At 31.8% G+C, this 26,091-nt stretch overlaps 2 protein-coding genes across 2 annotated transcripts; one reads left to right on the top strand and one right to left on the bottom strand.

Moving 5' to 3' along the window:
- The first annotated feature begins 6,292 nt into the window (after positions 1–6,292).
- LOC123885877 (uncharacterized protein At1g01500) lies at positions 6,293–10,073 on the top strand. Its single transcript, XM_045935218.1, has 2 exons — positions 6,293–7,370; positions 9,434–10,073. The coding sequence occupies exons 1-2, from the start codon at positions 6,690–6,692 to the stop codon at positions 9,671–9,673; spliced, it is 921 nt and encodes a 306-aa protein (XP_045791174.1). The 5' UTR covers positions 6,293–6,689; the 3' UTR covers positions 9,674–10,073.
- A 2,638-nt stretch (positions 10,074–12,711) lies between these two features.
- Positions 12,712–18,876, bottom strand: LOC123884698 (NKAP-like protein). The gene is made up of 2 exons (XM_045933861.1): positions 17,259–18,876; positions 12,712–13,291 (listed from the first exon to the last, which is right to left on the bottom strand). The coding sequence occupies exon 1, from the start codon at positions 18,721–18,723 to the stop codon at positions 17,266–17,268; it is 1,458 nt and encodes a 485-aa protein (XP_045789817.1). The 5' UTR covers positions 18,724–18,876; the 3' UTR covers positions 12,712–13,291; positions 17,259–17,265.
- Between the last annotated feature and the right edge of the window lie 7,215 nt (positions 18,877–26,091).

Genomic DNA, 26,091 nt, shown 5'->3' with positions numbered 1-26,091 from the left:
ACCAAGATGGGCTTAGATTTTATGAACCAGAACTCTGATGTACAACTAGCTGCTGCAATCACACCCTCATCTAGGATATATATGTAACCTTATTACTCAAAAGAGGATTGCTACTACACGGACACTCATAACCCACATATGTTGGTCCGGAGAAAACTTGTGAAGTTGAGGTGTGCTTCTGTCATGATTTTAAATTCGAATTTTCTTAGTGTCACTTTATATATTGGATCAGTCTATACAGAACAAAATTCTAACTTTAAATGGATCTCCAATAACAAATAAAGAATATGATTGATGTCATTCTAATTATTCAGTTGTTAGATCAAATATTGAGTCCTAAAAAAATTATTATGAGTTTAGAAGACCTTAAAAACCTAATCATTGAGACTTCCGATTGTGTACTATTGATATTTTTTTTTATCAAAATAAACTCAATTCATTTCATTAATCAAAGTGTTCTCAATACAATGAGGAATCAAATCAAACAAACATTGACTGGATTGAGAATAAGCCGCCCTTGCTAAGGTATGAACAAATGAGCAATCATATTCCCTTGCCGCTTAGTAAACTTCACTTCAAAGTTAGGATAAACCATACGCGTCAATGACAATTTTTGAATCACTTTCAAACGTCACATGAGAAAAGCCTTGTTGTATCACTTCACACATTGCTTCGCCCCTCAATTGTGTTGAGCCTAAATTTCTTGAATATAGTTTGAGCCTGCACTAACGAACACACCAGTTACACCTATTGCGTTGTAGAAGCTCGCGTCCATGTTACACTTGACCTTGCATAGGGGGCTGCCACTGTGTTGCTGTCATCTCGATCAGTCTCAGACAGTAGCTGCTGGTGCGCATCTTCTACATTGTTCACTGCATTCATTCTAGTATTATTCCACACATAATTGTTGCTATTGTTCCATATTGCCCACATCACCATAGCCATTCTTCCCACCATTTTCTTATTTTTTCACTCTCGTGCAGATTTATTTTTCTCAAGAATTAAAAGTTGTTTTATTTTTTCAGAGACTAAATTAAGTGTTGCAATTTTTCTAACGACTAAAATAGATCTTTTTTAGGCAAATGCTAAATAGTGCCCCTGGGCACTTGTTAAGGATTCAAATTTAGAAAGTTTTACTTAGAAATAGTGTGGTCAATACAACAAAAGTTTATATTTTGATGTTTTCCATGCACAACTTTTATTTTATTTCTTCTTTTGGTTTCTTAACTAGTGCCCCGGGGGCACTGGTTAGCAAGACCCTTTTTTTTAATATGTGAAAAAAAAATCATAGATACTTGTGATTAGGGCTGAGCATTGTCGGGTTCGGGCCAAAAATCCTTAAACCGATAAAAATCGCAATCTCTTAATTTGGACTCAATTTTGACCATCTACATATTCGATTTGTTCGGGTGTCGGTCATACGGGTGACGAGTAGAATGATTCGTTTTAATGAGTTAAATTGAAACTTTGGTGCTACATCTAAAATTTCATCCATCCATAAATTTTTTTCTTCAAATAATTCAACACCACATACACGAAACAACAAAAGATAAAAGAACTAAATAAAAAACAAAAGGGTGAGATGCAATTACCTTGTTTGAAATTTGTAGATCCAAAGACAATATATAACTAGCAGGACACCCGTGCGTCCGCACGGGAGTCGCGGCTTTGCCGCTCCTCACTTGGTTACATGAAATAGTAATTTATTGGGAAATAGATTAAAAGATAAAAGAAAATAGAAATGATATAATATTTGGTAAAAAAAATAGAAAAAGAACAATGGTAAAACCAACCATCATAAAAAAACCTTAGGTATCCCTATATTAAATCTACTATATAAGAAAAGAAGATACTAATGAAATTCCCAATTTGCTCCTTTTTCATTTTTTGACACATAATCAATTTAGGGTTATTTTTTGTCTTTATCAAAAAAAGTTAGTAGAAAAATGCTAAAAGAAATTTCTCAATAGGATTCAAACCCTTAACCTTTTGGGTACCCTTCTTATTACATTTACCACTAAGTCATATAAATTAATTTGTTATATTTTTGGAACCAACATATAATCAATATGAGTTAAATGACCAATTGTAACCACAAAACTCCACTTTATTTGTTACTTCTTCCACGATTTTTTTCTTTTTATCTAAAAATCCAATTTTTTGTATGTAACCGAAATTCAAATACCTCACTTTATACAAATTCAATTTTTTAGTAAATAAAAATCAATTATTAACTGGGCATCGACCATCTGCCACGTTTTTGTTAATATAGGTAGATTACATTTTTTTTTCTTTTTACCTACAAATCCAATTTTTTGTATGTAACCCAAATTAAATTACATCACTTTATTTTTATTTATTTTTTAATCTAAATTACAACTTCTCCCACATTTTTTTTCTTTTTATCTACAAATCCATTTTTTTAATTACCAAAAAAAATAAAATATTAATGCTATATTTGTCTACAATATTTTTTTTAATCTTACTTAAAACAAAAATAGTTATCCTTTTATATTATGTTTCTGTTTTTTTATTTTTTGAAAAGTTTTATATGGAAAGTTTTCATCAATAAGCCAGCAATACTAATTACCTAAAAAAAAATAAAATATTAATGTTATATTTGTCCGTTTATTTTATATTTGTCTACACATATTTTTTTGAATTTTTTTTAATATCAACTTCATTTATGGACTTCAAGCCAATATTCAATTAAGTTAATTTTTAATTCAACTAAATATATTTAAGAACAAAACTTATAAACAACATAAAAACTGTTTTTTTTTTGTACAACCATAGAAATGGTTTTTACTATGACCAATTGAAACATGACACGTGGATTAATTTATTCCATATCACTAATTTCAATTTTAACAAAATTCACGTTGTCAATTCGAATTTCGTCGAGTAAGTGGAAGAGAAGAGTAAAACGATGGAGATCATCACTACTCTTTCCTTCAATTCATCTGTTTCTTTTTCACCTTCCCAACTTATGGCTTAACAGCATATATATATCTGTTTCTTTTGTGTGATTTATGCAAGGTTATATGTTTTTACTCTTATTAATAAAGTTTCCAGTTTTTTACTATTTTTTGTGAGATTTATATTTATACTCATATGTTAATACAATGACCTAATGTTTTGTGTAATTTTTGTGGGAGCTATGTTTTTTACTCATATTAATAAGTTTGCACGTTCTTTTATAATATATGCGGAACCTATATTTATACTCATATATTAACATGGAAACTTATTTTTTATGTTGTCTATTTTTTTTTTACAATTTTACGGGTTATACTCATATTTAATATTTAATACGGTGACCTAATTATTTTGTTGATTTTTGTGAGACCTATATTTTCACTAACATATTAATAAGGTTGCCTATTTTCTATTAATTTTTACGGGACTATATATATACTCATATATTGAATACACAGACATAAATTTTTGGTTACTTTTACAAGACGATGTTTTTACTAATATATTAATAAGGTAGCCTATTTTTTCATGATTTCTACATTATCTATATTTATATATTTTTTTCGAACAAAATTTATATTATACTAATACGGATATCTGAGGCTTTTTTGTGATAGTTTTACCATTGTTCTTTTTCTATTTTTTTTTTACCAAATATTATCTTTTAAATTACTTTCCAATAAATTATTATTTCATGTTATCAGGTGAGGAGCGGCAACGCCGCAACTCCCGTGCGGACGCACGGGTGTCCAGCTAGTATATGAGTATAAATAGTCCCCTAAAAAGTATTAAAAAATAGACAACATTATTAATATGTTAGTGAAAATAGATGACTCACAAAAATCATCAAAATAATTAGGTCACCGTATTAAATATGAGTATAACACATACGTCCCGCAGAAATTACACAAAAGATTAGGTCGTTGTATTGATATATGAGCATAAATATATGTCTAAAAAAATAATAAAAAAATGGAAACTTTATTAATAAGAGTAAAAACATAAGCCATGCGTCCCCAACGTTACTAAGAACACAAGTTTCTTGAGAATAAATATAGATTCTGCATAATGTATTGATGACCAATATATTCCAAAAGAATGGTCAATGATGACAAGTTAATTTTTTGTTACGGTAAAATAAAAGAGAATTTATTTCTCAAAATATTAGTCCTTATATCAACAACAAAAAATATTACAAAAAAAAAAAACTTCTAAAAAAATGTCATTTATTTTTCAACTATTTAAGAACAGAAAATCTTATTAATAAGAGGAAAAACATAGGTATACCAAAAAAAAAACATAGGTCCCTCAGAATTCACACAAAAGATTATGTCCCCGTATTAATATATGAGTATAACTCTTAAAATTATTTAAAATATATACAACTTTAAGACAGATAAATATAACCAAAAAAACCTTAAACTAAATGATGTGTCAAAAAATTAAACATGATCAAATTGGGGATTTCATTCGTACTTTCTTTTCTTATATAGTAGATAGATCAATTAAATCAGAAATATAAATTAATATAGACTTCAAATATTAGAGTATATTTAACACCTTCTTTTTTTTTTTCAACGTATTACAAGACCGTAAAATATAAATCTCTCATCTATTATAGATGGATAAAAACAACAAAGTGAAGAGTATGAGAGAGACACTTGAAATCAAAGGAAAGAATAAATTTGCATCTTAATCGTCCTTTAGTTGGTTTTAGTATAGAGACCCGCACCCACTCGTATGCAACCGTTCATGACCTATTTTTCACAATTGTTGAACTGAGATCCAATCCGCACCCGACCCGATGCTTCTATGTGTTAGTGGTTATGTCAGTTTTAAGTCGGGTTGCGAGTATGTGTTCAGTCTAGTTTTTTTTTTCACCAGCAGTATCGGTCCACGAGATCGCTTAATCTGGTTCGGGGGGTCAGTTCTGACTAGAGCTGTCAAAAAGGGCCGGGCTATCGGGCCGGCCCATTAGCCCTATCATTTTACACGGGTTGGGCTTCATAAAAAGGGGGCCGGACCTTATTGGGTTATGCTTTTTCATGGGCCGTCATGGGCCGGCCCACAGGCTTTTGGGCCGGCCCCTTAAAGAATTAAAAAAATTCTATAATCTTTTTATTGTTATATTTTGGTCCTATTTTTATGCATAAATTCATATATAATTTTTTTATTTTTTTTGTTGTTTTATTGTTATTATTTGTGTTTTGTTCCTATCTATAATTTGTTTTATTCCTATTTTTAAGCATATCATCTTGGCGGGGCTGCCATTTCCGCCATCCCTGCATACATGGTGGAACTGTCATTTCCGCCATACCTCCATGCATGGTGGAATCCTCGTTTCCGCCATCATCATGTACCTGCACGCGCCAGATTTTGTCCTAAAAAAGGGGTATTACGGAAATTATTTTGAAAATAGGGGTATTATGGAAATTAAAAAAAAAGTGGGGTACAGTAAGAAAAAAATCTCTATATTTTTGTTTTTTTTTTTTACTTAAATTACGATGGATGAATGAAAGATATAAAACTTGGATTTTGTTTTTTTTGTAGTAATAATAATAATATGACAAAAAACTTATTGGATTAGAATGAGATTATTTTTTTTGGTTACGAATGAGATTATTTGTTAGAGATTTGTTTGTTTGTTTGATCAAGATAAAGAGGAAGATATATTGTTGTTTGGGAGATTATGTGAGAAAATATAGGGATACGAATTACCTTCTTGAAGATTTAGTTGAGAAATATAACATAAATTTAGTAGAATATGTTTTTTTTTTTCAGAAAAAAAAATACTATGAAAATTAGTGGGCCGGCCCATCGGGCCATGTAGGCTTTTGCTTATCGGGTCGGGCTAAGCGGGCCGGGCCGGACTGGGCCGACCCCTTTATTTGACCGGGGCCCTCCAGGCCGGACCGGGCCGGCCCTTTTGACAGCTCCAGTTCTGACATCAAGTGGTTTCACCCCTCCTGATCATAGTTGCGAGACAACTGTAGTCCTCTCTATTAAGTACAACGTCAATTACCACTGAATCAACTAACAATTGATATAAATTCTAGCTCAACTGATATAAATGTCAAAATTATTAGGTCATACATAATAACCCGAATTTTGAACTTCAATCCATTCACTTTATGCGGACATTTTTAATAATTTATTATTTTGTCTATTAAAAAAAAAAAAAATAGTAGTTACTCCCTATTTGAATTGGCCACCAAAAAAAGAGAGCAGCAGTTACTATTGTTTGTTACAAATTTCCAAATAGAGTGCAGCAGCTACTACTACGGATCAAAGACCATCTTAATTCATTCATTCATTCTTCTCCATCTCACACCTTAATTCATTGACTTTGACCCTTTCTAACAATAAATTAAATTTCCCTATTTTTAACTCTCATTTTCCATCCATCTCAAACAAAACCCTCCTTCCTTCTTCTCTCTTTCTTTCCCTCTTATTTCCCTTTCATCTTTTCGATTAAACCCTTCTTTTCCGCTCCTTCTATTTCCCCTTCTCAGGGAAAACAAAAAAAACAAAAAACAGAACAAAAATCAACAAAACAGAGCAATTTTTCTCATCCATACCCAGGTTCAATTTTCCATCAAATTCATCTTTTTTTCTTTCTGGGTCTTAATCAATTTCATCAAAACGCAAAAGGGTCATTTTAGTTTGTTCTAATTCAAATCAAAATCCGAAATTTATAAATTTTTTGTTATATGGATCAAAACGAAGAAGCGATTTCAAAGAGCGAAAACTCATTGAATTTTTCTTCTCTTAAGAGTCATAGATCCTGGCTTGAAATTCGTCTTTTCTATGTTCGAATTTCACCTTGTTTAATCGATAGTGTTCCTGAAAGTTTAACCCTATGTCATCCAAAACGAGAAATCGGTTTTTCTCTTGTAATAAACGGTTCACCAATCCCTGCAACCGTTTCAGCTCCGCCCCTTACGCTCCGTCGTGACCGTATCGATAAAGAGTCCGCTGAGGTAACGTATGTGAGCACAGATAATGTGAGGATAACTGGTGGTGCTGAATTTGAGGTTTATGAGAAAGATGTTTTGTTTCTTTGTGGTTCATTGGAACGGTTAGATGCTGATTGGGGTAATGGGTCTGGTTGGGATATGGATTGTCATGTGGCGGTTGGGTCTATTGGGAAGGGTTGTTCGGCGTTTTTTCGGCCGAAGCTCGGAGTTTCAGCTCCTTCGGTTGAAGTTTATGTTGCTGGATGTTGTTCTGGTGTGCCTGTTATTTTGAGTAAGACTATTTCAATGAGTCCTAGGAGGAGAGTTCCTAGACATGCTATTTTGGATGCTATTCCAGAAGATGAGGAGATGAATGTGATGGATAAGGATCATGTTAGTGGTGTGAATGGATTAATTCCACACCCTAAATTGCAGGTATTGTTTTTTGTTTGGTTTCTTTTTTCATAAGCATTTTATTCATATAGTATGAATTTCTCAATTTAAATTTGTTGGTTTGTTTTATTTGTTGAGTTTGATGACTATGAATTGACAATGTAACAAAATTTGCATGTGCATTCGATTGTATCTTATTAGTGGTATTGTGGCTTTTTGTCTAATGTTGTTTTAGGATAAAAAATCGATTAAATGGCGGCTATAGCCTATTGGAATTTGAATAAATACCATTGTTCCGCTATATGATCTAATGTTGTCAATCCCCTAGTGTTGTCAATAGCAGCAAGAGTTGTGCTATAGCAATATAACATTCCGGAATTTGATCATATAACTATTTTCTGTAATCTGCGTTGACAACATTGGTAACCTATGAGTTATGCTTGACATATAGAGGACTAGGATCTTTGAAATGTCAAAGTCGTTGATCAGAAATTATGGATATATGGCCATATAGTATACATATTTCTTGCACACGACACAACTCTAATTGCAACTATTTGGCTACATTGTAAAGAGAAAAAAAAAATTTGATTTTTTTATAAGTTGTTTAGATAAAGAAAGTGTTGTGATGGCATAAGCATAATAATAGCACTATTAGTTGTTCAAAAATAATAGCACTATTAGTCAAGTTTCATTACACTTTGGATCATAATTAGTCCTTTATGAAGTGATAGATATATATGGATTCCATTTTCATCTACTGTCAGTTCAAAACATCATTATACTGCAATCCAATCTAGGTATTGTCACTATCTAGTAAGAATGGATCTCCAATTTGCTTCATGAAATTATAGGTTGTTGTTAGGTTAATCCCTTAAATAAGAGAAGTTAAAAAAAAAAGTCTTGAAACTGTAACCTGTCGATGATTGTAGTTCAGATGTTATACTTTTTGCAGTATTTTGAGTTTTAATTAACACCTATGAAGACTAATTTGGTATTTGTGATCAATCGTTTAGTTTTAAGGAAATATTTTCTTTAAGGACTAGTTTGAAATGTTTGCTAATAAAGGATAACATCTAAAATGACATCAATTTACAAAGAAAGGAACTTTCTGGTTCTATTGCTAGTTTGTTAATGAACCCTATTGCAGTAGCATGTTTTGAAAAATGGAAAGCTTTCTTTTTTGCTATTTTTTTCTTCAAAAGCTCTCTCAGGAATTTGTGAAAGTTTAGCAGACAAATAAAATTTACCCTAAAGTAAGCTATATATCTAAGTTCGGGAGATATGCATCCCCCTTAGTTTATGAGGCATTCTCAGTAGATGGTGTTGTATGCTGAACTGGTTCCTATCTTCTCTTCTGTTTTCTACCCGAGGTACTATGGTTGATTGATAGAAATTGTATCTCTTCTTTCAGTTATTCATTATGCTTTTAATTTAAAGGCCAAGGAACCTTCTGTCAGTGTTGTCAATATAGCGACACTGTAGTGTAGGGTAGCAGAGCAGGACCTAGCCTCTACAAGACATGCATTAGAGGAGCAGATTCGTGTAGTGGCTAATATAACAGCCAAAATAGCTGCTATAATGCTGCACCACGTAATGAGATTGGAAATTCCAAAAAGATCTCTTGAAATTTAAACATCGGAGCTTTTTGATTGCGGTATTTTAGGAATTTTTCAGTTAAGAAAACATCATAACAGCGTTTGGATTTCTAATCTCTCATTTGGTCTCACTCGTGTTGTGAATAGTCAGTCCAAGCTAGTTGTTGAGTTTCTATGTATGTAGTGAAAGTTATATAAACTTTATAAAAAAAAATTAGTGGCCATGCCGCTAGCTGCTATCTTGCTTTAGCATTTTTGGGTCAGTCGCTCTGCTCTGCTATTTGGGATTGATAACACTGCCTTCTTTATGCAATTATGTCATAATTCTTATACATATTTTGTGTCTCCATAAAATAATTCAACCTTCTAGTTTTTATTGGTTACTAAGTGCATTGTTTATTTCATAGTAAGTCAATATATTGGTATTTACTGGCATAGCCTCACTATCTTATCCGAGTCTTGGGATTTCTTAAATGCTAATTGTTTTACGTTGATTATATCTTGCAGGTAACAGGGTCTGCAGGGTCGGAAGTTGATGATTATGATCTTGATGGCAAGATGGCGAACGGTTTCTACTCTCAAGAAATGTATCTTGGTGAGGACGGACAACTCACATGGTTCAATGCTGGTGTTAGAGTTGGTGTTGGGATTGGCCTTGGGATGTGTGTAGGGATTGGGATTGGCGTTGGATTACTCATGCGTTCATATCAAACAACTACCAGAAACTTTAGGAGGAAATTTTTCTAATCAATAGTAATGAATTTGCTGCTCCCGTTCATTGAGAAATCGAAGAAGATATACTAATACTGGAGTTGGATCAACAACAACTTGAATGCATGAGCCATGAGTTTTGTTAATGACTGAGGAAGGTTATGCATCGTTTAGTTTTTGTAGGTTTGGTGCGGATGCTTTCATCTATCACGTAGACTTGAAGATTTGCATTTTAAATAAGTTGTATCTGATCCTCCAACAACATGATGTCGTGTGCCGACAGGAACAAGTGTTCAATGGCCAGCATCAAGCTTAAGAGAGGTTTTAAATGTGAACATATACCAAGATCTTACTGTTCGTTTGCTTGTAGATATTTTATAATTATATTCATTTTTTTATATGTATATTTCTTTTCCATGGGAAATGATTTTTTTTATTTTATTTTTAAAACTATATGCCCTTTTTAGTGAATTTCATTTTCAATTTGAATCAATAATTACCAGTTGTATTCAATTATCTGGTAATGGTAAGGTTATTCTGCAACCATTAGATGGGAATAATTTGAAGTTTAGCATTGTAAAGGATGTATATGTATTCAGCCATCCATGAAACCGTCTTTGCTTAGTCGTGTGTGAATCGCCTAGAGCTGCACTGAACTTGCAATGACAGATACATTGGGTGAGATCTCCTGGTCGAATAGCCTAGAGAATACAAAACTCACAAGGTTGCAGCCATCAAAGAGGCGGAGAATGTGAAGATCAAAAGGTTATTACAGTTGGGGACCTTTTAGTTTCAACTTTCAAATATGTGTCGACTTTTCCAAAATCTTAGGGTTAACTTGTGATTGAAGTTGTTGGTTTTGCATGCAATTTATGTAGTGGCTTCAAATGTAGATGGTCACTTGAGGGATAGATACATCGAAAGGAGGTGGGAGTTGTGGAAGGTGATGGTGGCCGAAAAGAAATAGAAAATAGATAGATTTGATATGGATGGTGCACTATTTGACTAGGTAGAGGTTTGACATCGAACGGTGATCATAATGATCCATCATGGATCACTCATGTATGGGCAAGGATTCTCTCCCATACATACATGAGAGAATCCAATGAAATTAAGACCCTTTATTTTTATTAAATAATAAAATATGGCATGTACTTAGAAAAATGAGATCTCACAGGACAAAATATGTTACTGGAGAAGATCTGCAGCCACCCATGTCCTCTCTTCATATTAGAATTCAGATATATGTGATATGATATGCTAATGTTTTTAATCTTAATTTATTATTATGCTCATTCATGAAGGTTATTCCAGTTTGATTGGAAAATATTGTCAATGTAAAAATGAATTAGAACCATTAATTGGTGAATTTAGAATATAGAAGCATGGAGAAATATCTATATGCATGTAAAATTAGAGGCTTAAATATGTTATTAGTCCCTGCAGTTGTAGCATATTTTGGTTTTAGTCCCTGCAATTTTTTTTGTTTGGTATTAGTCCTTGCACTTTGAAAAATTTTGTTTTTGGTCCCTGACATTGATAAGTCTGTTAAAAAAAAGTTAAAGTTAACGGTGTGCCACGTGGCCCAATCATTTCATGTCACGTGGCACAATAAAAGTCTTTTTGTAATTAGAATAAAATAATACAGTAAAGTTAATTAATTATAATTATTTTAACAATAATAATTAGTAACTAAAATGAAAGGAAAAAAAAGACCAAAATCATGGTTGTCTTCTTCTCCATCGCCCCACCCACCCACCAATCCACCATCACCATAGAAACACCATCTACAAAATCATGGCTACCTTAACTCATCGAATCACCACCACTCACAGTTCATCAATCCCTTCAAATACAACAAATTAAGAAATTTATTCAAAATTCATTCAAAATTGGACTGCAAAATTTCGAAATTTATTCATCCATTTGCGAGCAGAGGCTATAGAAGAACCAGTTAGAGTCAATTTCGAAGTTATGAGTTCGATTCACATTCAATTTAAAACTCAAGGTTTCACTCTTCCCCTTTCACAAAACCTTCTATTGGTGTTCATGTTGAGCAGACCCACAATCCTTCTGAGCAGACCCAAAATTGTAATAATATTGAGTATTGACAATGGAGGTGGTGAAGGTGATGGTGAAGAGAAGCAAAAATGAAGATTGGTGATGGGGAAGACAATACACAGGATGAGGATCTGTGTTTGTTTTTGGTAAAGGGAGATGTGTTTGTTTATTCTTTCTTCTATTAAATATTAATTAATAATAATAAAACAAATTATAAATCAATTTTGTTATTTTATTTAATTAAATTTTAAAAAAAACAATTTTACAATGCCATGTGGCATGAAATGATTGGGCCATATGGCACTCTAGTTAACTTTCAATTTTTTTTAACAGACTCACTAATGTGAAAGACCAAAAACAAAGTTTCTCAAAGTGCAGGGACTAATATCAAACAAAAAAAATTGCAGGGACCAAAACCAAAATATGTTACAACTGCAGGGACTAGTAACATATTTAAGCCAAAATTAGATGATTTTATTTTTAGTCTCATTGAACTTTTCATTTTTTTTTTTAAATGATGCGGTAAATGAAGGTACATGACATGCTTTCAATGTAGGTGCAACATGTCAACACCACATGGATGATGATCACATGTGACACTGACGAGTCACGTCAACATTGCCGCATGAAATTGCTATGTAATCTATGGCCACATCAACACTAGTATGTTGCATCATCATGCAATAGATGAGTGTCATGTGGTCGGGGTAAAAAGCAAAATAATTATTTATAGGGATGAAAAGTATGAAAATTATACATTTATAGACTAAATTGAAAAACTAGAAAGGAAAAAAAAAATTAATTTATAACTTTATTTTCAAACTCTATATTGTAAACAAGTCTTTCTCATATTTCATCAATAATAAATGATAGGAGCAATTTATTGTACAAAAGTAAAATGGTAGAGCAATTTACAAATATAAAAGTTATAGAGATCATAGTTTACCAATAATAGAAGAGAACTACTTTTCCAATTTCAATGATTCCGAATAGATAAATCTACACATGAGTGGTTTTGAAGAATCATGGGAGGGGTGAGCACCCTTATAGAATCCACAAAAATCACAAATATATGGATTATGGCTGCATTTGCTTCAGATTTCATTTTAGAAAAAATCTTTTTTTGTTTAAATCTACTTTTGATCTGTTTCACGTGACAATAGATGACATGAACCCTTTCCTTGTTTTTCAGTTCTCTTATCAACAAAGAGAAAGATCACTACACATTTCAATTTCTCTCCATCAAAAAGAAAGTCTTATGAAACTAGAATTTCAGACACATCATCGAAACTTGTCGGTCTTTAAAGACAAACCTCAAATGTTATGGAAACATACCACCACCAAAAGAGAAGAGAAAACAATGTAGAAAACAAATTGAAGGAGGAAAAATTAATCATTCAATGCAATTAAAGCTGTATCACCCAAGCATCCTCCTCCTCTTCGCCTTCTACCAAGTTCTGCTGCATAATCTCCTCTCTGCTCTTGCTCCACAACAAATCAAAAGCTCAATTATCCCTTACAGTTGATTTATCTCCAGCTGATGACATTTTCTTCCATGGTCATTTCATGTCCTTTCTTACTTCCCTTCATCACCTGTTTAATTATCAGAGAGGTGTTAGAAGTCGAAAAGCCTAGAAAAGACACTGGAAGAAGCTGCAACAGAAGCAAGTAAGAACACATCAACAATAACAGTAGAGGAACACAAAGGAAGAAAACAAGCCCAACACCAAAAGCTAGTTTCCCATTGTTTGGACTTAGGAAAGGGTGTCAAGTTAGAGATCAAGAGAAGCGGAATAAGAAACCTAGGTATGATGTGATTCATGCATTAAAAAAATCATAAAAATGGTGCAGCTTGGATTTTGATTCTCTACATGTTACACAATACATGCGTGTTCCTATATATATGCATGCCAACAAGAAACAACATAAATGACAATATATAAACACAAATTGTCGTTCAAATTGACAGCAAGAATTTGAAACTCTACAACTCAGATTTGGCTTCAGTGCATGTGAGAGTGAATATTGAGATGTATCCTTTTTGTGGCTTTCAGAATTATAAAAAAAAAGGGGGGGTCTGTCATTGAGGTTTTGAAATTTTCAAATAGGGCTCTGCTTTTATCTGTATCATTGTAATAGGCTTGTAGCACCTAATGTGCAAAGGAATTCATCTGTTTCTATGAAGCTATGTTCTGATATAGCAACATCAATAAAGTTAAGATAAAATTAAATGGAATGTATTCTGGATCAAGAAAGACGACCAAATATATTGAATAATATATTGATAAACAATCTGATAAGTTTCTATCTAGATTCCGGTATAATTAGGTACAGTACAGCGCGACTTTGTTTTTGTTTGTTATTAATACAATGAAAACTGAATGACAAATCATTTGACAAGATGAAATATCACCATAGTCAGTCTCTTGTGACAGTGAAAAAAAAGTCTATAGATTTGTGTATGCTGAAATTGTTCAACCATGAAAATATGTAATGTAGAACGAACAGTTAGCAACTCTGGAACTTCCAAAGAATCTAAAACTAGTTTTTTTTTATTGAAGGTCTCTCAAGTCTCAACAGAACCAGAAACAGATGGAGATCGGGAACCCAATCTCAGAAATCGAAACCAAAATAAAAAAACAAACCTAAAGTCTTCACTCAAGCATAAAACCACATAATCATGTAAAGTCAGCAGTAAAAACAAAACTCTGTTGGTTCAGCAAGCTAAATAGATAGAGAAAATGAGAAATCGCTAAAACCAATCATACTAAGAAACAGATGATAAATTAATCAATATCAACAAAAAAATTGAGCAAATATGGAAGAAATGAACCTGGAGAGAGATAGAGGATAGACATAGAGAGAAATCATAATCAACAGGGAGGGAATTTTTTTAATCATGAAAGCGATCGACAGAGAATGGAAGAGGGGAGGGGAGAGGTAGCGCACCATTTACACACAGAAGAGAGTGCAGGGTGAAGAGAGAGTGAAATTAGCTTCAGTCCAAAAATATTATCATGAGGGTAAATTTTGTCAATACGCATGTTTTAACCCCCTACGACCCTGCATTTTGGGGAAACTCTGGAATTAGACCAATTAAGGGTTTTGGGAGGGTTTTAAAAATCTCAGAAGTCTTTCCTTCTTTTTTATCTCCCAAACAGGGGTGTATCTCCCCACAACCCTCACAAACCCCCTCCTGAACAGACTCTTAAACTCTTCGCACATCACATGAAAAATTACGATCTCTGGTGCAGATTTACATAAGTAATAGCATAAAGAAAGTAAAGAGCATGTAAACAATATCAGAAAATGGGACAAGTTTAGCAAGTCCATTTACCCTGATCATGTCAATGTTGAAAGAAAAAATGTGTCTGTCAATATTATTAACTATTAACTATTCATTCTTCCAACTGGGAATCCCTAAACTGCTGAGAAGAAGTCAGTGTTTGAGAAGAGGAACCAGAAACAGATTGACCTCCCTACACAGCTTCTCAGGCAGATTGAGAGTGAGAGATATGGAATGAAAGGAATAGGCAGATAACAGTGTGAAATGAATAAAGAGTTAAGCTACAAAAATGGCTTGCAAAATAAAGATAACTCGTCACTTTTTTCACCATTTTGAACAGACAGATTGTGAAACATGTTTACTTGTGAGTTGTGACCCAGCACGCATATCAGAATGAATAATAATAGTTCGAGGGACCAGATAAATGAAAGTGAGAGAGAGAGAGAGAGAGAGAGAGATGAATGATATGATGAAAAAAGAAACAGGTGTAAAAATGACAGTAAGACGAGGGAAATGTGAAAAGAATCAAATTTGTATCAGAATTTAGAAAGATTACACCTCTTGATCCAATTCTGGACATATAAACATCAACAGAAGCATTCAAAAGAATGGTGTTTTGACCTGATTCTACATCAATTATTTCAAATTAATAAAAACAATTCTAATTTATTCTCTCAAAACTTCACAATATATCTCAGACTCTCAGCCGTTGATTCCTCTATGTGCGACACTTACAAAACTTTAGAAGATTTGATTATCAAATTGAGAGAACCTGAAGAATAACGATGTGGAACTTCCCCATTTTTTTCTTGAAAAGCAAATTTTATAAAAGAGTAAATTGTGCACAAGATATGCAAAATTCACTACTCCAATCCAATACAGATTACATAGTAGCCTCCAATACAGATGCTTTAGGCCTCCAATTCAACCTTGATCTTTTACAACAGGCTAATAGAAAAACTAAACTAAACTGCCGAGGAAACAGCACCTTACATTAAAGGATGCACTACACAAGTGAATATCCAATGCATCTAAGACTAGTTCAGACTTCAGACCAATACCAGATAATCATGCATAAAATTCAAATACTGTCAAAAAGATTAAAAGCTCTCTTCTACTGAAAACCAGGCTAGAAATCCATCCAAAAAATCAACACAGCAGAGGGCTATGTTAACAACACAACCCTCCCAAAAATATCGCGTCCTGGGATATCGCGTCACGACACTAACATACTCTTGGGCTTTAGAAGCGGGACTGCTTCCAAGTTCCAACCCAAGACAACCGGACAATGACCTTATGAGATGCTACCAAAACAGAATTATAAAGAGTGAATGCACTTTAACATAGCCACTACCTCCAATCATGAAACCTAACACACGTTACACGTAGTATGAGCTGATGCGCAGAGACGACGCGCCACACCAAAGATACACAGCAATTATAAACATCTGAGCTGAATCCAAAAGTGGTTGCTACACCGAATTCACTAAAGCACTGCAAAAGTGATTCTCCATTCCAAGTGATTATTGTTCTAAGAACTGTAATTAGTTCATAAAAGGTGTAGAAAGGACTATTTGGATGTTTGTTGGAGGTAGCAAAGGCACGGTGGTTCATGGTGGCTATTCTGGCAAAGGTGGTTGGTTCATGAACTATCAACTATGGCAGAAGCACCGAACGGAAACATTGGTGGTAATTGTGCCAGGAAGAAAAATAATTGTGTGGGTTAACCTTGTGATAGAGAACTAACGGAGGATCGTTTGATTAAATTGACTAATCCACTTGTCCTTATTTTATTGGAAAACAGTTTAAAGAGTACCTAAAGAACTGTGGCTAAGTTTTATCCATCTACCATTCTATAGCTATTTCACATAAACAGATATAAACAGTATTTACTAAACCAAGTTATTCTAGTTACTCAGTCCCTGATTGAAACACGTACACCACTGTCTAAATATCCAAATGCTAAACTAGTTTCTAAAATCAAAATCAATCCACATGCTTTACATATTGCAATATATGATAAATCTACCTACCATTCTATAGCAATTTCACATTAAACAGATATACACAGTATTAACTAAAGCAAGTGGTTTATACGGTAGTTACTTAGTCACCTATTGAAACACATACACCACTGTCTGAATATCCAAATGCTAAGTTAACAAAGACAATAAGTTTATGTATCTCTATTTTCTCAGTTTAAACAGGTTGTCTACATAACATAATCAACAGAACAAAAACTACAAATAAAGCAAAAGAACACAAGCTACATACATCAATATCAGGCATCAGCACCATCTTTTGCACCAAAAGGATCATGAGTTGGACCAACATCCTGACCAATATGACGCTGCACTAACCGCTGCAAATCAGCCATAACCTTATGCTCCCTTTTAGCCTTTTCTTCATAGTTAAACATAGCCAAAGCACGCTTATCTTCTGCACTATAAACCTGGTTTTCTTTCCTAATACGAATTGCATTCATCCTCTGATGTCTACTACCACTCATCACATAACCAAGTTCCTCAAACTTCGAAATTTCTTCAGCAGACAGACCCACTTCTCCTCTTCGAGGAATACGTTTCCCTTGTTGAACATATTGCGCAATAGCATCTCCTTCTCCGGGCCTCAGTGCACCACCATAACTGATATGCCCCTCCGCTCTTGGCAAAGGCATTGGCCCAACAGTTGGTTCGTTATCCAAAGCAGGTTTCTTCTGTAAGTCAAACATTTCCTTTAACTTTAGAGCCTCAGCATTAATCTCAGCCATATTCGCCTCATCAACATCATCAATTACTTCCTTATTCTTCACAACAGCTGAATCAGAACCCAATTCATTATCTTCCGAACCCTCACTTACCGGTTCAGAACTTTTCTTAGTTCTTTTTCTGCTCCTTTTGGAAGAAGGCTTCCTCATTCTCGCACTATCATCAGAGTCAGAGTCATCACTTTCACTCTCTTCTGAATCACTATACCTTCTCTTCTTCCTGCTACTCTTCCTTCTCCTTCTACTACTCTTTCTTCTCCTTCTCCTCTTTCGATCTTCTTCTTCCGATTCACTATCGCTATAACTATACTTCTTACTCTTTCTCCGCTTCCGATCCTCCTCTTCTTCTGATTCCGATTCACTGTCGCTACGCGGTTTCTTAGAATAACTTTTGCTTCTCTTCTTCTTCAAACGTTGATCCTCCGATTCACTATCCGAATCCTCAGATTCCTCGGATTTGGATTTTGATTCAGATTCAGATTTTGCTTTCTGTTTAACCTCTTTATCATTCTTTCCATCAAATTTCTCAGAAATTTCTTCAGCTTTATAAACATCTTCAAAATCATCATTCTCGCGTCTCGGAGGACTCGGTGTAACATTCCAGATACAGTGTTTCAGCGATTTCCTCATCTTTTGCCTCTTCAACCTTCGATATTCTTCATAACTCAATCCCTTCAATTCTTCATCAGATTCAGACTCAGCGCGCTTAAAATCACCACGATCGCGATCCAGATACGCACCATTTCGATGGCCGAATTTCTTTGGAAGATTGTTTCCGTTGTCGTATCTAGGGTTTCTGTTTTCCGGTGATTTTGTACGGCGGCGGCGGTCTGTGTGACGATCGTATGAGTCGTAACTAGGACTACGACGATAGCGGGGGCGGTCGTCGGAGACATCGGAGTCAGGGGTGCGGCGGTCGCTGTGTCTGCGGGGTGGGTTAGATCTTTCGACGGTAGAAGATAGCCTTCCCATGGCAAAAACGCGAAAGAGGGAAAGGGAACAAGACTGGGGGTTATAACCTGTTAAAGGTTTTTTTTTATAGAGATCTTTGTGGGATTTTAAAAGATTTTTTAGGATTCTTAACACAAAATTCTAATACAAATTTTTAATATTTCGTAATACTTTATGAATTTTTAAAATTTCGAAAAACTAATGAATCTCTATTATATACATAGCGAAAAATTAATGAATCTCTATTTTGAAAAGCTTATTTGTACACGAGTACAACCATATACAACGAACGAAAATTCATGCTAATGTCACGAATCGTTGCTTTTTAAAGCATTTAAGTTATTCTTTATTTTGTATAAAAAACAAAAATATTGGGTAGGTTAATCCACCTCCACTCTGTTATACGGTTATCAACTAAGTAGTCTTAAACCTGCCGAAGAGACATGGGATGGATGGATCACAGAATGTCTTGTTGTCTTGATCTTAGTTGTAGAAGAGACATTTTTTTTACGCAAAAAAAAGTTAAGCGTTTCCATTTAATCCTGTTTTTTTAAGATGTCAACTCATTCGCAAGTCTCTCATGAAAAATAATTTGCGACATTCAACATCACCCTTTGTACACATATTTGCTTCTCGAGAAGTATGTTGAACCCTCACTTCCCACTATAATTGTAATAAAATTCTTATCTTCTAACATAAATTCCAACTACAAAGGCAAACTCTACCATTAGACCTTAACACCTTGACAACTATTTGAGAATCCACCATAAGTTATGCATGTTGAAATTGCAAATTCCAAGCATACACTTCAATCATGGCAAAACACCTCATAACTCAACTTCTAAAGAGCAACAAAAACCCAAAAACATAACATAATATATGAATCATTTTTTCATTGCTTCTTCTAATAATTTACCATTTAGAGCTCAAAATCTTATTTTTGTCAATAATAATATCGAAATGTTATCGACATTTCAAAGTAGTTTAAAAGATTTTATTTGTAATAAAAAAAAATTATAGTATTTAATTACAGCAACACCCCACAATATTCTACGTTTTACTTTTTTGGCAGTTGTAAATCCTACTTTACATGAATTGAGAATCTATTAACACACAGAGTTCACGTATGCGTTGTTAAAAAATTTAAACTTAAACTTTATGTGATATTATTTCACGTATCCCTACTCAAATTTAATTTGCGTAACACGAATTAATTTAAAAATTAAAAACAATTGTTAGAATGTTTGTGCCAAAGGATTGGATACCATGCTATATTTTTTTATAACAATTTTAGTCAATACCATGATTAAATATTTAAGATGAAGGAATTACAATGAAAGAAAAGAGAAAAAGTTTTGGGTTTATGCATTGTGAGAAGAATCGAACGAAATCTTATTTTTAATCTCTTCTTTAACACTATGTTTGGATGTTCAAAGAAATAGGAAAGAGAGAAATAAGAGAGAAGTTGAGTTGAACTCCTATTTGTTTGGATGAATAAAAATAGAGAAGAGGATGAGTAGAAAATGGGTAGAGATAAATTAATAAAAATGATAAAAGACAAATTTATCCTTCTTATTTAAAATTCAAATATAAGGAGAAGGGCATTCTAGGTACATTGTATAAGCAAAAATACATTTTTTAGGTTCATTGTATATTTAATCTATTTGGTCCATAATATAGACTACATATATTAAATATACAATGAATCTACAAAGTGCATTTTTTGCTTATAAAGTATTACGGATAAAGTATTTATCTTCTTCATCCAAACTAAAGAAATGCATTATTATTTCTTTGCTACCTCTCTCTTCTTTATATCGCTCTCATAAATCTTTTTTTCGAGACACTCTTATAAATCTATCAAAACAAATCTATAATCTATAATATGTAATAAGCCAGATTTATTTGTCTTTCTCTCTCCTCTCCTCATTCAACCTCATGCATTTGACATTTAATGTGGTTATTACAATTAATGACTCTACTAATTCTAATTATATTATATATATAAAAAACGTAATATTATTGTTCAAATATTTTTTTTTAAACTTTATGTAGATTCTTTATGTTTTAATTTATTTATTTTGTTATTAATAAAATAATAGTGAATTATTGACAAAATAAATTGTTATTATTATTATTATTATTTTATAATAAAATGGAATATGTCTTATATTCTTTTTTTTAAAACAGAAATATTCTAATATGCCTTATTTTAAAAAGGAATGAAATATGCCTTACCGTAAACATTATGGAAATCTTTTTTTTAAAACAGAAATATTCTAATATGCCTTATTTTAAAAAGGAATGAAATATGTCTTACCGTAAACATTATGGAAGAGGCTTATTTTTAGGAATGAAATATGGCTACTACTTATTTTTCCTATTTATATATAATGTTCTGGTTGGATGCAGTGTAAATATGCCTTATTTTTAGGAATGAAATATGCCTTACCATATAACGAACCGGAAATCCCTTCTGTTGCTGTTTTTTTTTTCTTAGCCTTGGACACCACCGTAAAAGGCTCTTCCATAGCAATTTGATCACTTTCATAATTTCCATAACTGTCCATTTTACTTTGGTTTAGCAAATTCATATCAGACTTTATTTTCTCGGTCTTAGGGTCAATTAATTTTAATTTTTTTAAATTTTTATATTATTATTGTTTCAAATTTAATTATTTTTAAAGCCAACTATATATTTATTTCATACACAACAATTTTTTTTTAAAAAAAAGTTTTTATTTTTTAAACAACAAAAATTATTATAATCCACATATATAAATTACAATGATTAAAAGTTAAATATAATAAGTTCCTAATCCTATAGGGTCACGTAGAAAAATATAAGTGCCTCATATGCCGATTATAATTTTATATATAGTAACCTTAAAAAAAAAAGGTCTCTTTATGTCTTATATTTTAGAATGAAATATACCTTATTTAATAACATGTTTTTAAAAATAAAAACGGAATTAATATATTTGTCTTTAATGAGTATAATTAAATATTAAAGATAAAATTACTCATATGTCCATTTTTTCTCTCTCTATATATATCATCTTTGTGTGAACATTACAACTCATAGTTTTTTGACCCTTTTCTCTTTAGTTGTTTTCGTTTTATGTGATTTTTTCTCCAACTTCTTATTCTTTATTTTGTTCTTCTTTTATCATTTAATGATTTTCTCTACTTTATTTTTTCAGGAATGTAATTGAAAGAAAGCTTTGGAGAGAAGATTTAAATGTGTCTTTTTGATCTCAAGAATGCTTTGAGATGTGTCACGGAATCGAAAAAATCAATTATTGATGAATAATTTTGTAATGACATATGTAGACTTTTAAAATTGATATGTATTATCTAATTGTACTCTATCAATTTGTTTCACATTTTTTTATTCATTAATATCATGTGTAATAGATCAATATTATTTATTTGTAGAAGAAAGTGTAGATTTGTTACATTAACTTGATTATTTTTGGTTTCAACAATTAGTGATTACTATATATTTTTATCAACACATTATCTTAAGTGGGTTTGTTTTATGTGGATTATCATAATTGAGTTTGGAAAAAATGCAATTTTTACCCTTACGTACAGTTGCATTTGAACAATCAACTCATTAACAATGATTTATCACTCTTATGTTTTGATCGCTTTTTTTATGATTTATCACTCTTATGCTTGATTCAAGATAAAGTCTGAATAGCTTCCATATATTTTTTTTGGTTACAGCTTCCATATAGTATTTTAATAGTCATACAACATCAACGTAGTTATTTGATTTTTATTTTTTTATTAATGATAAAATTGAACTACAAGTTTTAAATTAAAAACACAATATAAATAATGAATTTTATAAAAACAAATTCGTTTATATTATTTCTATGTCAAGTTTCTAAATTTATTTTGGTATAATAGAAAGTATGATTTATAAAATATAATAATTTTGTATAAATTATTTCTATTTTAATTAAAAGAAAATCTATTTTTTATATTATTTGGGACTTTTTTTTCAAAGAAACTGTACATTGCATTATGAAAACAATTATCTTCTCATGTGATTTTGGCAATTAATTCTCATATATCTCATATTCACTAACAACATTTTTTGCTATTCATACTCACGATGAGTTGACATTTCATCACTAACATTTCTTTCTGACATTGATTACCTCAAATTAGTCACTTTACTCATTAAGAAATACACCTCACAATTAGTACCACAATATCTCATATCATTATTTGTAATTATTTACAATCATTACTTTATATTTCCTGGATGTACATTACATTCTATATATACGTGTATTCCATGTCAATGAAAATCATCAAAGTCTATTTCTTTATATTTGGTTGGTATTTTCTACATCTTTTACTCAAGTTATTCTGTAATCATTTTTTCATTTTTTTTTGTTTTTTTCTTTCAGCTAACATTCAAAGTTACTTTCTTCATCTCTTTTGTGTGAATAGTATATATGATGTTCATTTTCATCGGCTTCTTTGTTGGCTTATTTGTACCACTGTTTTTAAAATTATTTTGATGGTCCTTAGAATGTTCAATTCAATGATTTAAAAATTGAAGGAGCTAGCATGTTAGCAACTGGCCCAATGATGACCCGGGATGGTGACTATGGCCGCTCCTATGTTGCGCGGGTACTCCGTTTTAGACAGAGTACCGGTACCGGTTACCGGTACGCGTATGGTACTCCCATGGTACGTATCTTCATTCAAACATATAATGAGAAATACATGGCAATAAATAAAAATGGTGAAAAGTTCATAAATATGACGAGAAATATATAATGAAAAATATAATAATTAATTTTTATTATTATACATATTAGGATCCATTTTATAGAAAACAAATAAAATATGACTTGAGAACAAAACAAACAAAAATTGTGTAATATATAGAATAATATGAAATATCATCAAATTAACATCCAACTACAAGAAGAAAAAAAAAATCTTTTATGCACTATTGTTGAAGAAACGAAATTAAATGAAAACTTATTAAATGAAAATATTTAAAATATTTATTCCTTAAAATTAGCATCAGTTACTAATCAATTTTAATCTCATCTCATTCATAAATAAAATTAAATATGTCAGATCACATAGTTGTACTACAAAATTTTTTATTTAATATTGTGATGCATCTCTAAAACCATCTTTCATATATCTATCTATATAAAGGCATATCAATCAATTAATTTTCTACAACAACCACAATTTTTACCATCCCATTGTTGTTATACTTTTTTATCGTACTTTTTTATATGTATATTGTTTTACTCTTATATTTAATAATATTTTTCTAACACTTTTTATTCCTAATATTTTTACATGGAGATCATGCTATTGATAAATGTGATTATCTTTCAAGGTAACAAAGTTTGGCAAAGGTTATAAAACGTTTTGTTGTTCCAAACCATATGGCCATGTTGTTATATCCTATTTATTTTAATGTAAGATGATCTATGTATGTAGCAACTATTCACTAATATCATGTTTTTTACTAATGAAATAGTAAAACCAAATTATATCAAATTATATTGTGAAAACTAATATGTAAGTATGGTCTAATATTGATTACCGGACATATAACACCGAGAAACTCTTACTTGGGCACGTGCCCAACACTTCATATTTAAGCACAGCTAATAAGAATTTGACACCACATTTATATTTAATTTTTTTATAAAAATAATAGAAAATAAAAAAGTTAAAGATAGAGAGAGAGTGTCTCCTTGATTGCTTGAATCACCACAGCATCCACAAACTTCCAATTTCCTCCATTGTTGTTTTTATTCTCCATTGTTGCTTCACCACCATAGACAACACGTCGTCAGCAAGTTACAACACGTTCTACAATAGACAACAGTCTCAACATGTTCTCCACTGTTCCTCCATTGTTGTTCTCCATTGTTCTTCTTTTGCAATTTTTTTTTTACTTTTATTAAAAATAAATAATCACAATCAATCTTCTGTCTATTTTGTCAAAAATAAAATAATCACAATCAATCATTGAGTCAACAAAACTCAAACCAACACCATCTTCTGGCTATGAGAAATTTTAACTCTTTCTTCAATATGTGATAAACTAAAAATGAAGACTTTGACAAAAGAAAACACTGATAATTTGACACACATCTTCATTTTAGAGCTGAGTAGCTGACAGATCATAGATCTAGCTTTTTATGAGGATTTAAACATAGACTGAAAGAAGGATTTTGATTTGATCCAATTATGGGAGAGGGTAAGGATATTGCAGAGACGGAAGAGAAAGAAGACCAAAGTGCATAGAGAGAAGACAAAACACTTTCAATTTCATTTTTTTAAAAAGTAATATTCTTTATGTGCTGTCAATATTTGATTGAATGTGCCTAAATGTCATGTGTTTGGTATGTGCCCAACTAAGACTTTCTCTATAACACCACTAATTTTTCCTTTGGAAACTCTTTGGACATCAGTGCATTTTATAATCCGTGCGATACGAAAGTGGTTTTTCTTTTATAATGTGAATGTGGTTTATTAGCTTTGCTTCTATGTGACATTAATGTGTCCTTTGAATGGATACGATTGTTTCTCATTGGATTATATTTTTTATTTGAATTTTTGTTTTGAGTTCGGTTTTAATGTTATTTTTATTTTTATATGGTTGTAGAAGAATGACCACAACAAGGAGATTAAAATGGATGAAAAACTTTGGAGACATGTTAGAGGAAAATATAGATAAATTAATGCAGATAAATCTTTTGTTAGAAAATACAAATTTGTTTTTATTCTTCTCTAAGATGATTAACTTAGAATGAATCACTCTTTTATTTGTAAAAAAATAAAATCAGAATGTTTTATTTCTTTTGTCACAAGATTTACTCTACCGAATAATTAAACAAAGAGTAAAATTGAGAGCAATTTTGTAATTCAAATACATGTGAATTTTGAATATGATTATAAATTAAAAACACTTAATTATGTTCGAGAATTTTGACTTGACTTCTCTTACCATAACTTTTTCAACTTAATAATGGACATTTATTAAAAATTGAACTACAATAAATGTCACAATTCTCAATTAATTATTCAGAATCATGAATTAAAGGAACGAAAATCAGATCTTCTCAATTTCTTTTTTTTTTGTTTCAAATTGTCAGTTTTTCTATATATAATCAAAATAATCAATGATTTTTTTTTTTTACTTCTAATGCAAAAAAATTTAACACTTTGTCAGAGTAGCAAACAAGTTCTTCAATAGCCAAGTTTTTGGCCAATGTAAGACCTCTATAAACAACATAAAGTTTCGCAAGCATCATGTCAGACGACTCACGAATGAAGCCATAAAAGTCTGGTAAGTAAAAAATATAAATTGTATTTGATAAGACCCTC

Source organism: Trifolium pratense, linkage group LG5, assembly GCF_020283565.1.
Source record: "Trifolium pratense cultivar HEN17-A07 linkage group LG5, ARS_RC_1.1, whole genome shotgun sequence".
Taxonomy (NCBI): domain Eukaryota; kingdom Viridiplantae; phylum Streptophyta; class Magnoliopsida; order Fabales; family Fabaceae; genus Trifolium; species Trifolium pratense.
The sequence above is the reverse complement of the archived record's forward strand: the minus strand, read 5'-3'. Positions and strand labels throughout refer to the sequence as shown.

Excerpts from the sequence above, each read along its gene's own strand:
- LOC123885877 (XM_045935218.1), top strand. The coding sequence starts at position 6,690 with ATGGATCAAAACGAAGAAGCGATTTCAAAGAGCGAAAACTCATTGAAT. Across the intron at positions 7,371-9,433 it reads TTCCACACCCTAAATTGCAG|GTAACAGGGTCTGCAGGGTC; the intron begins GTATTGTTTTTT and ends TATATCTTGCAG.
- LOC123884698 (XM_045933861.1), bottom strand. The coding sequence starts at position 18,723 with ATGGGAAGGCTATCTTCTACCGTCGAAAGATCTAACCCACCCCGCAGA.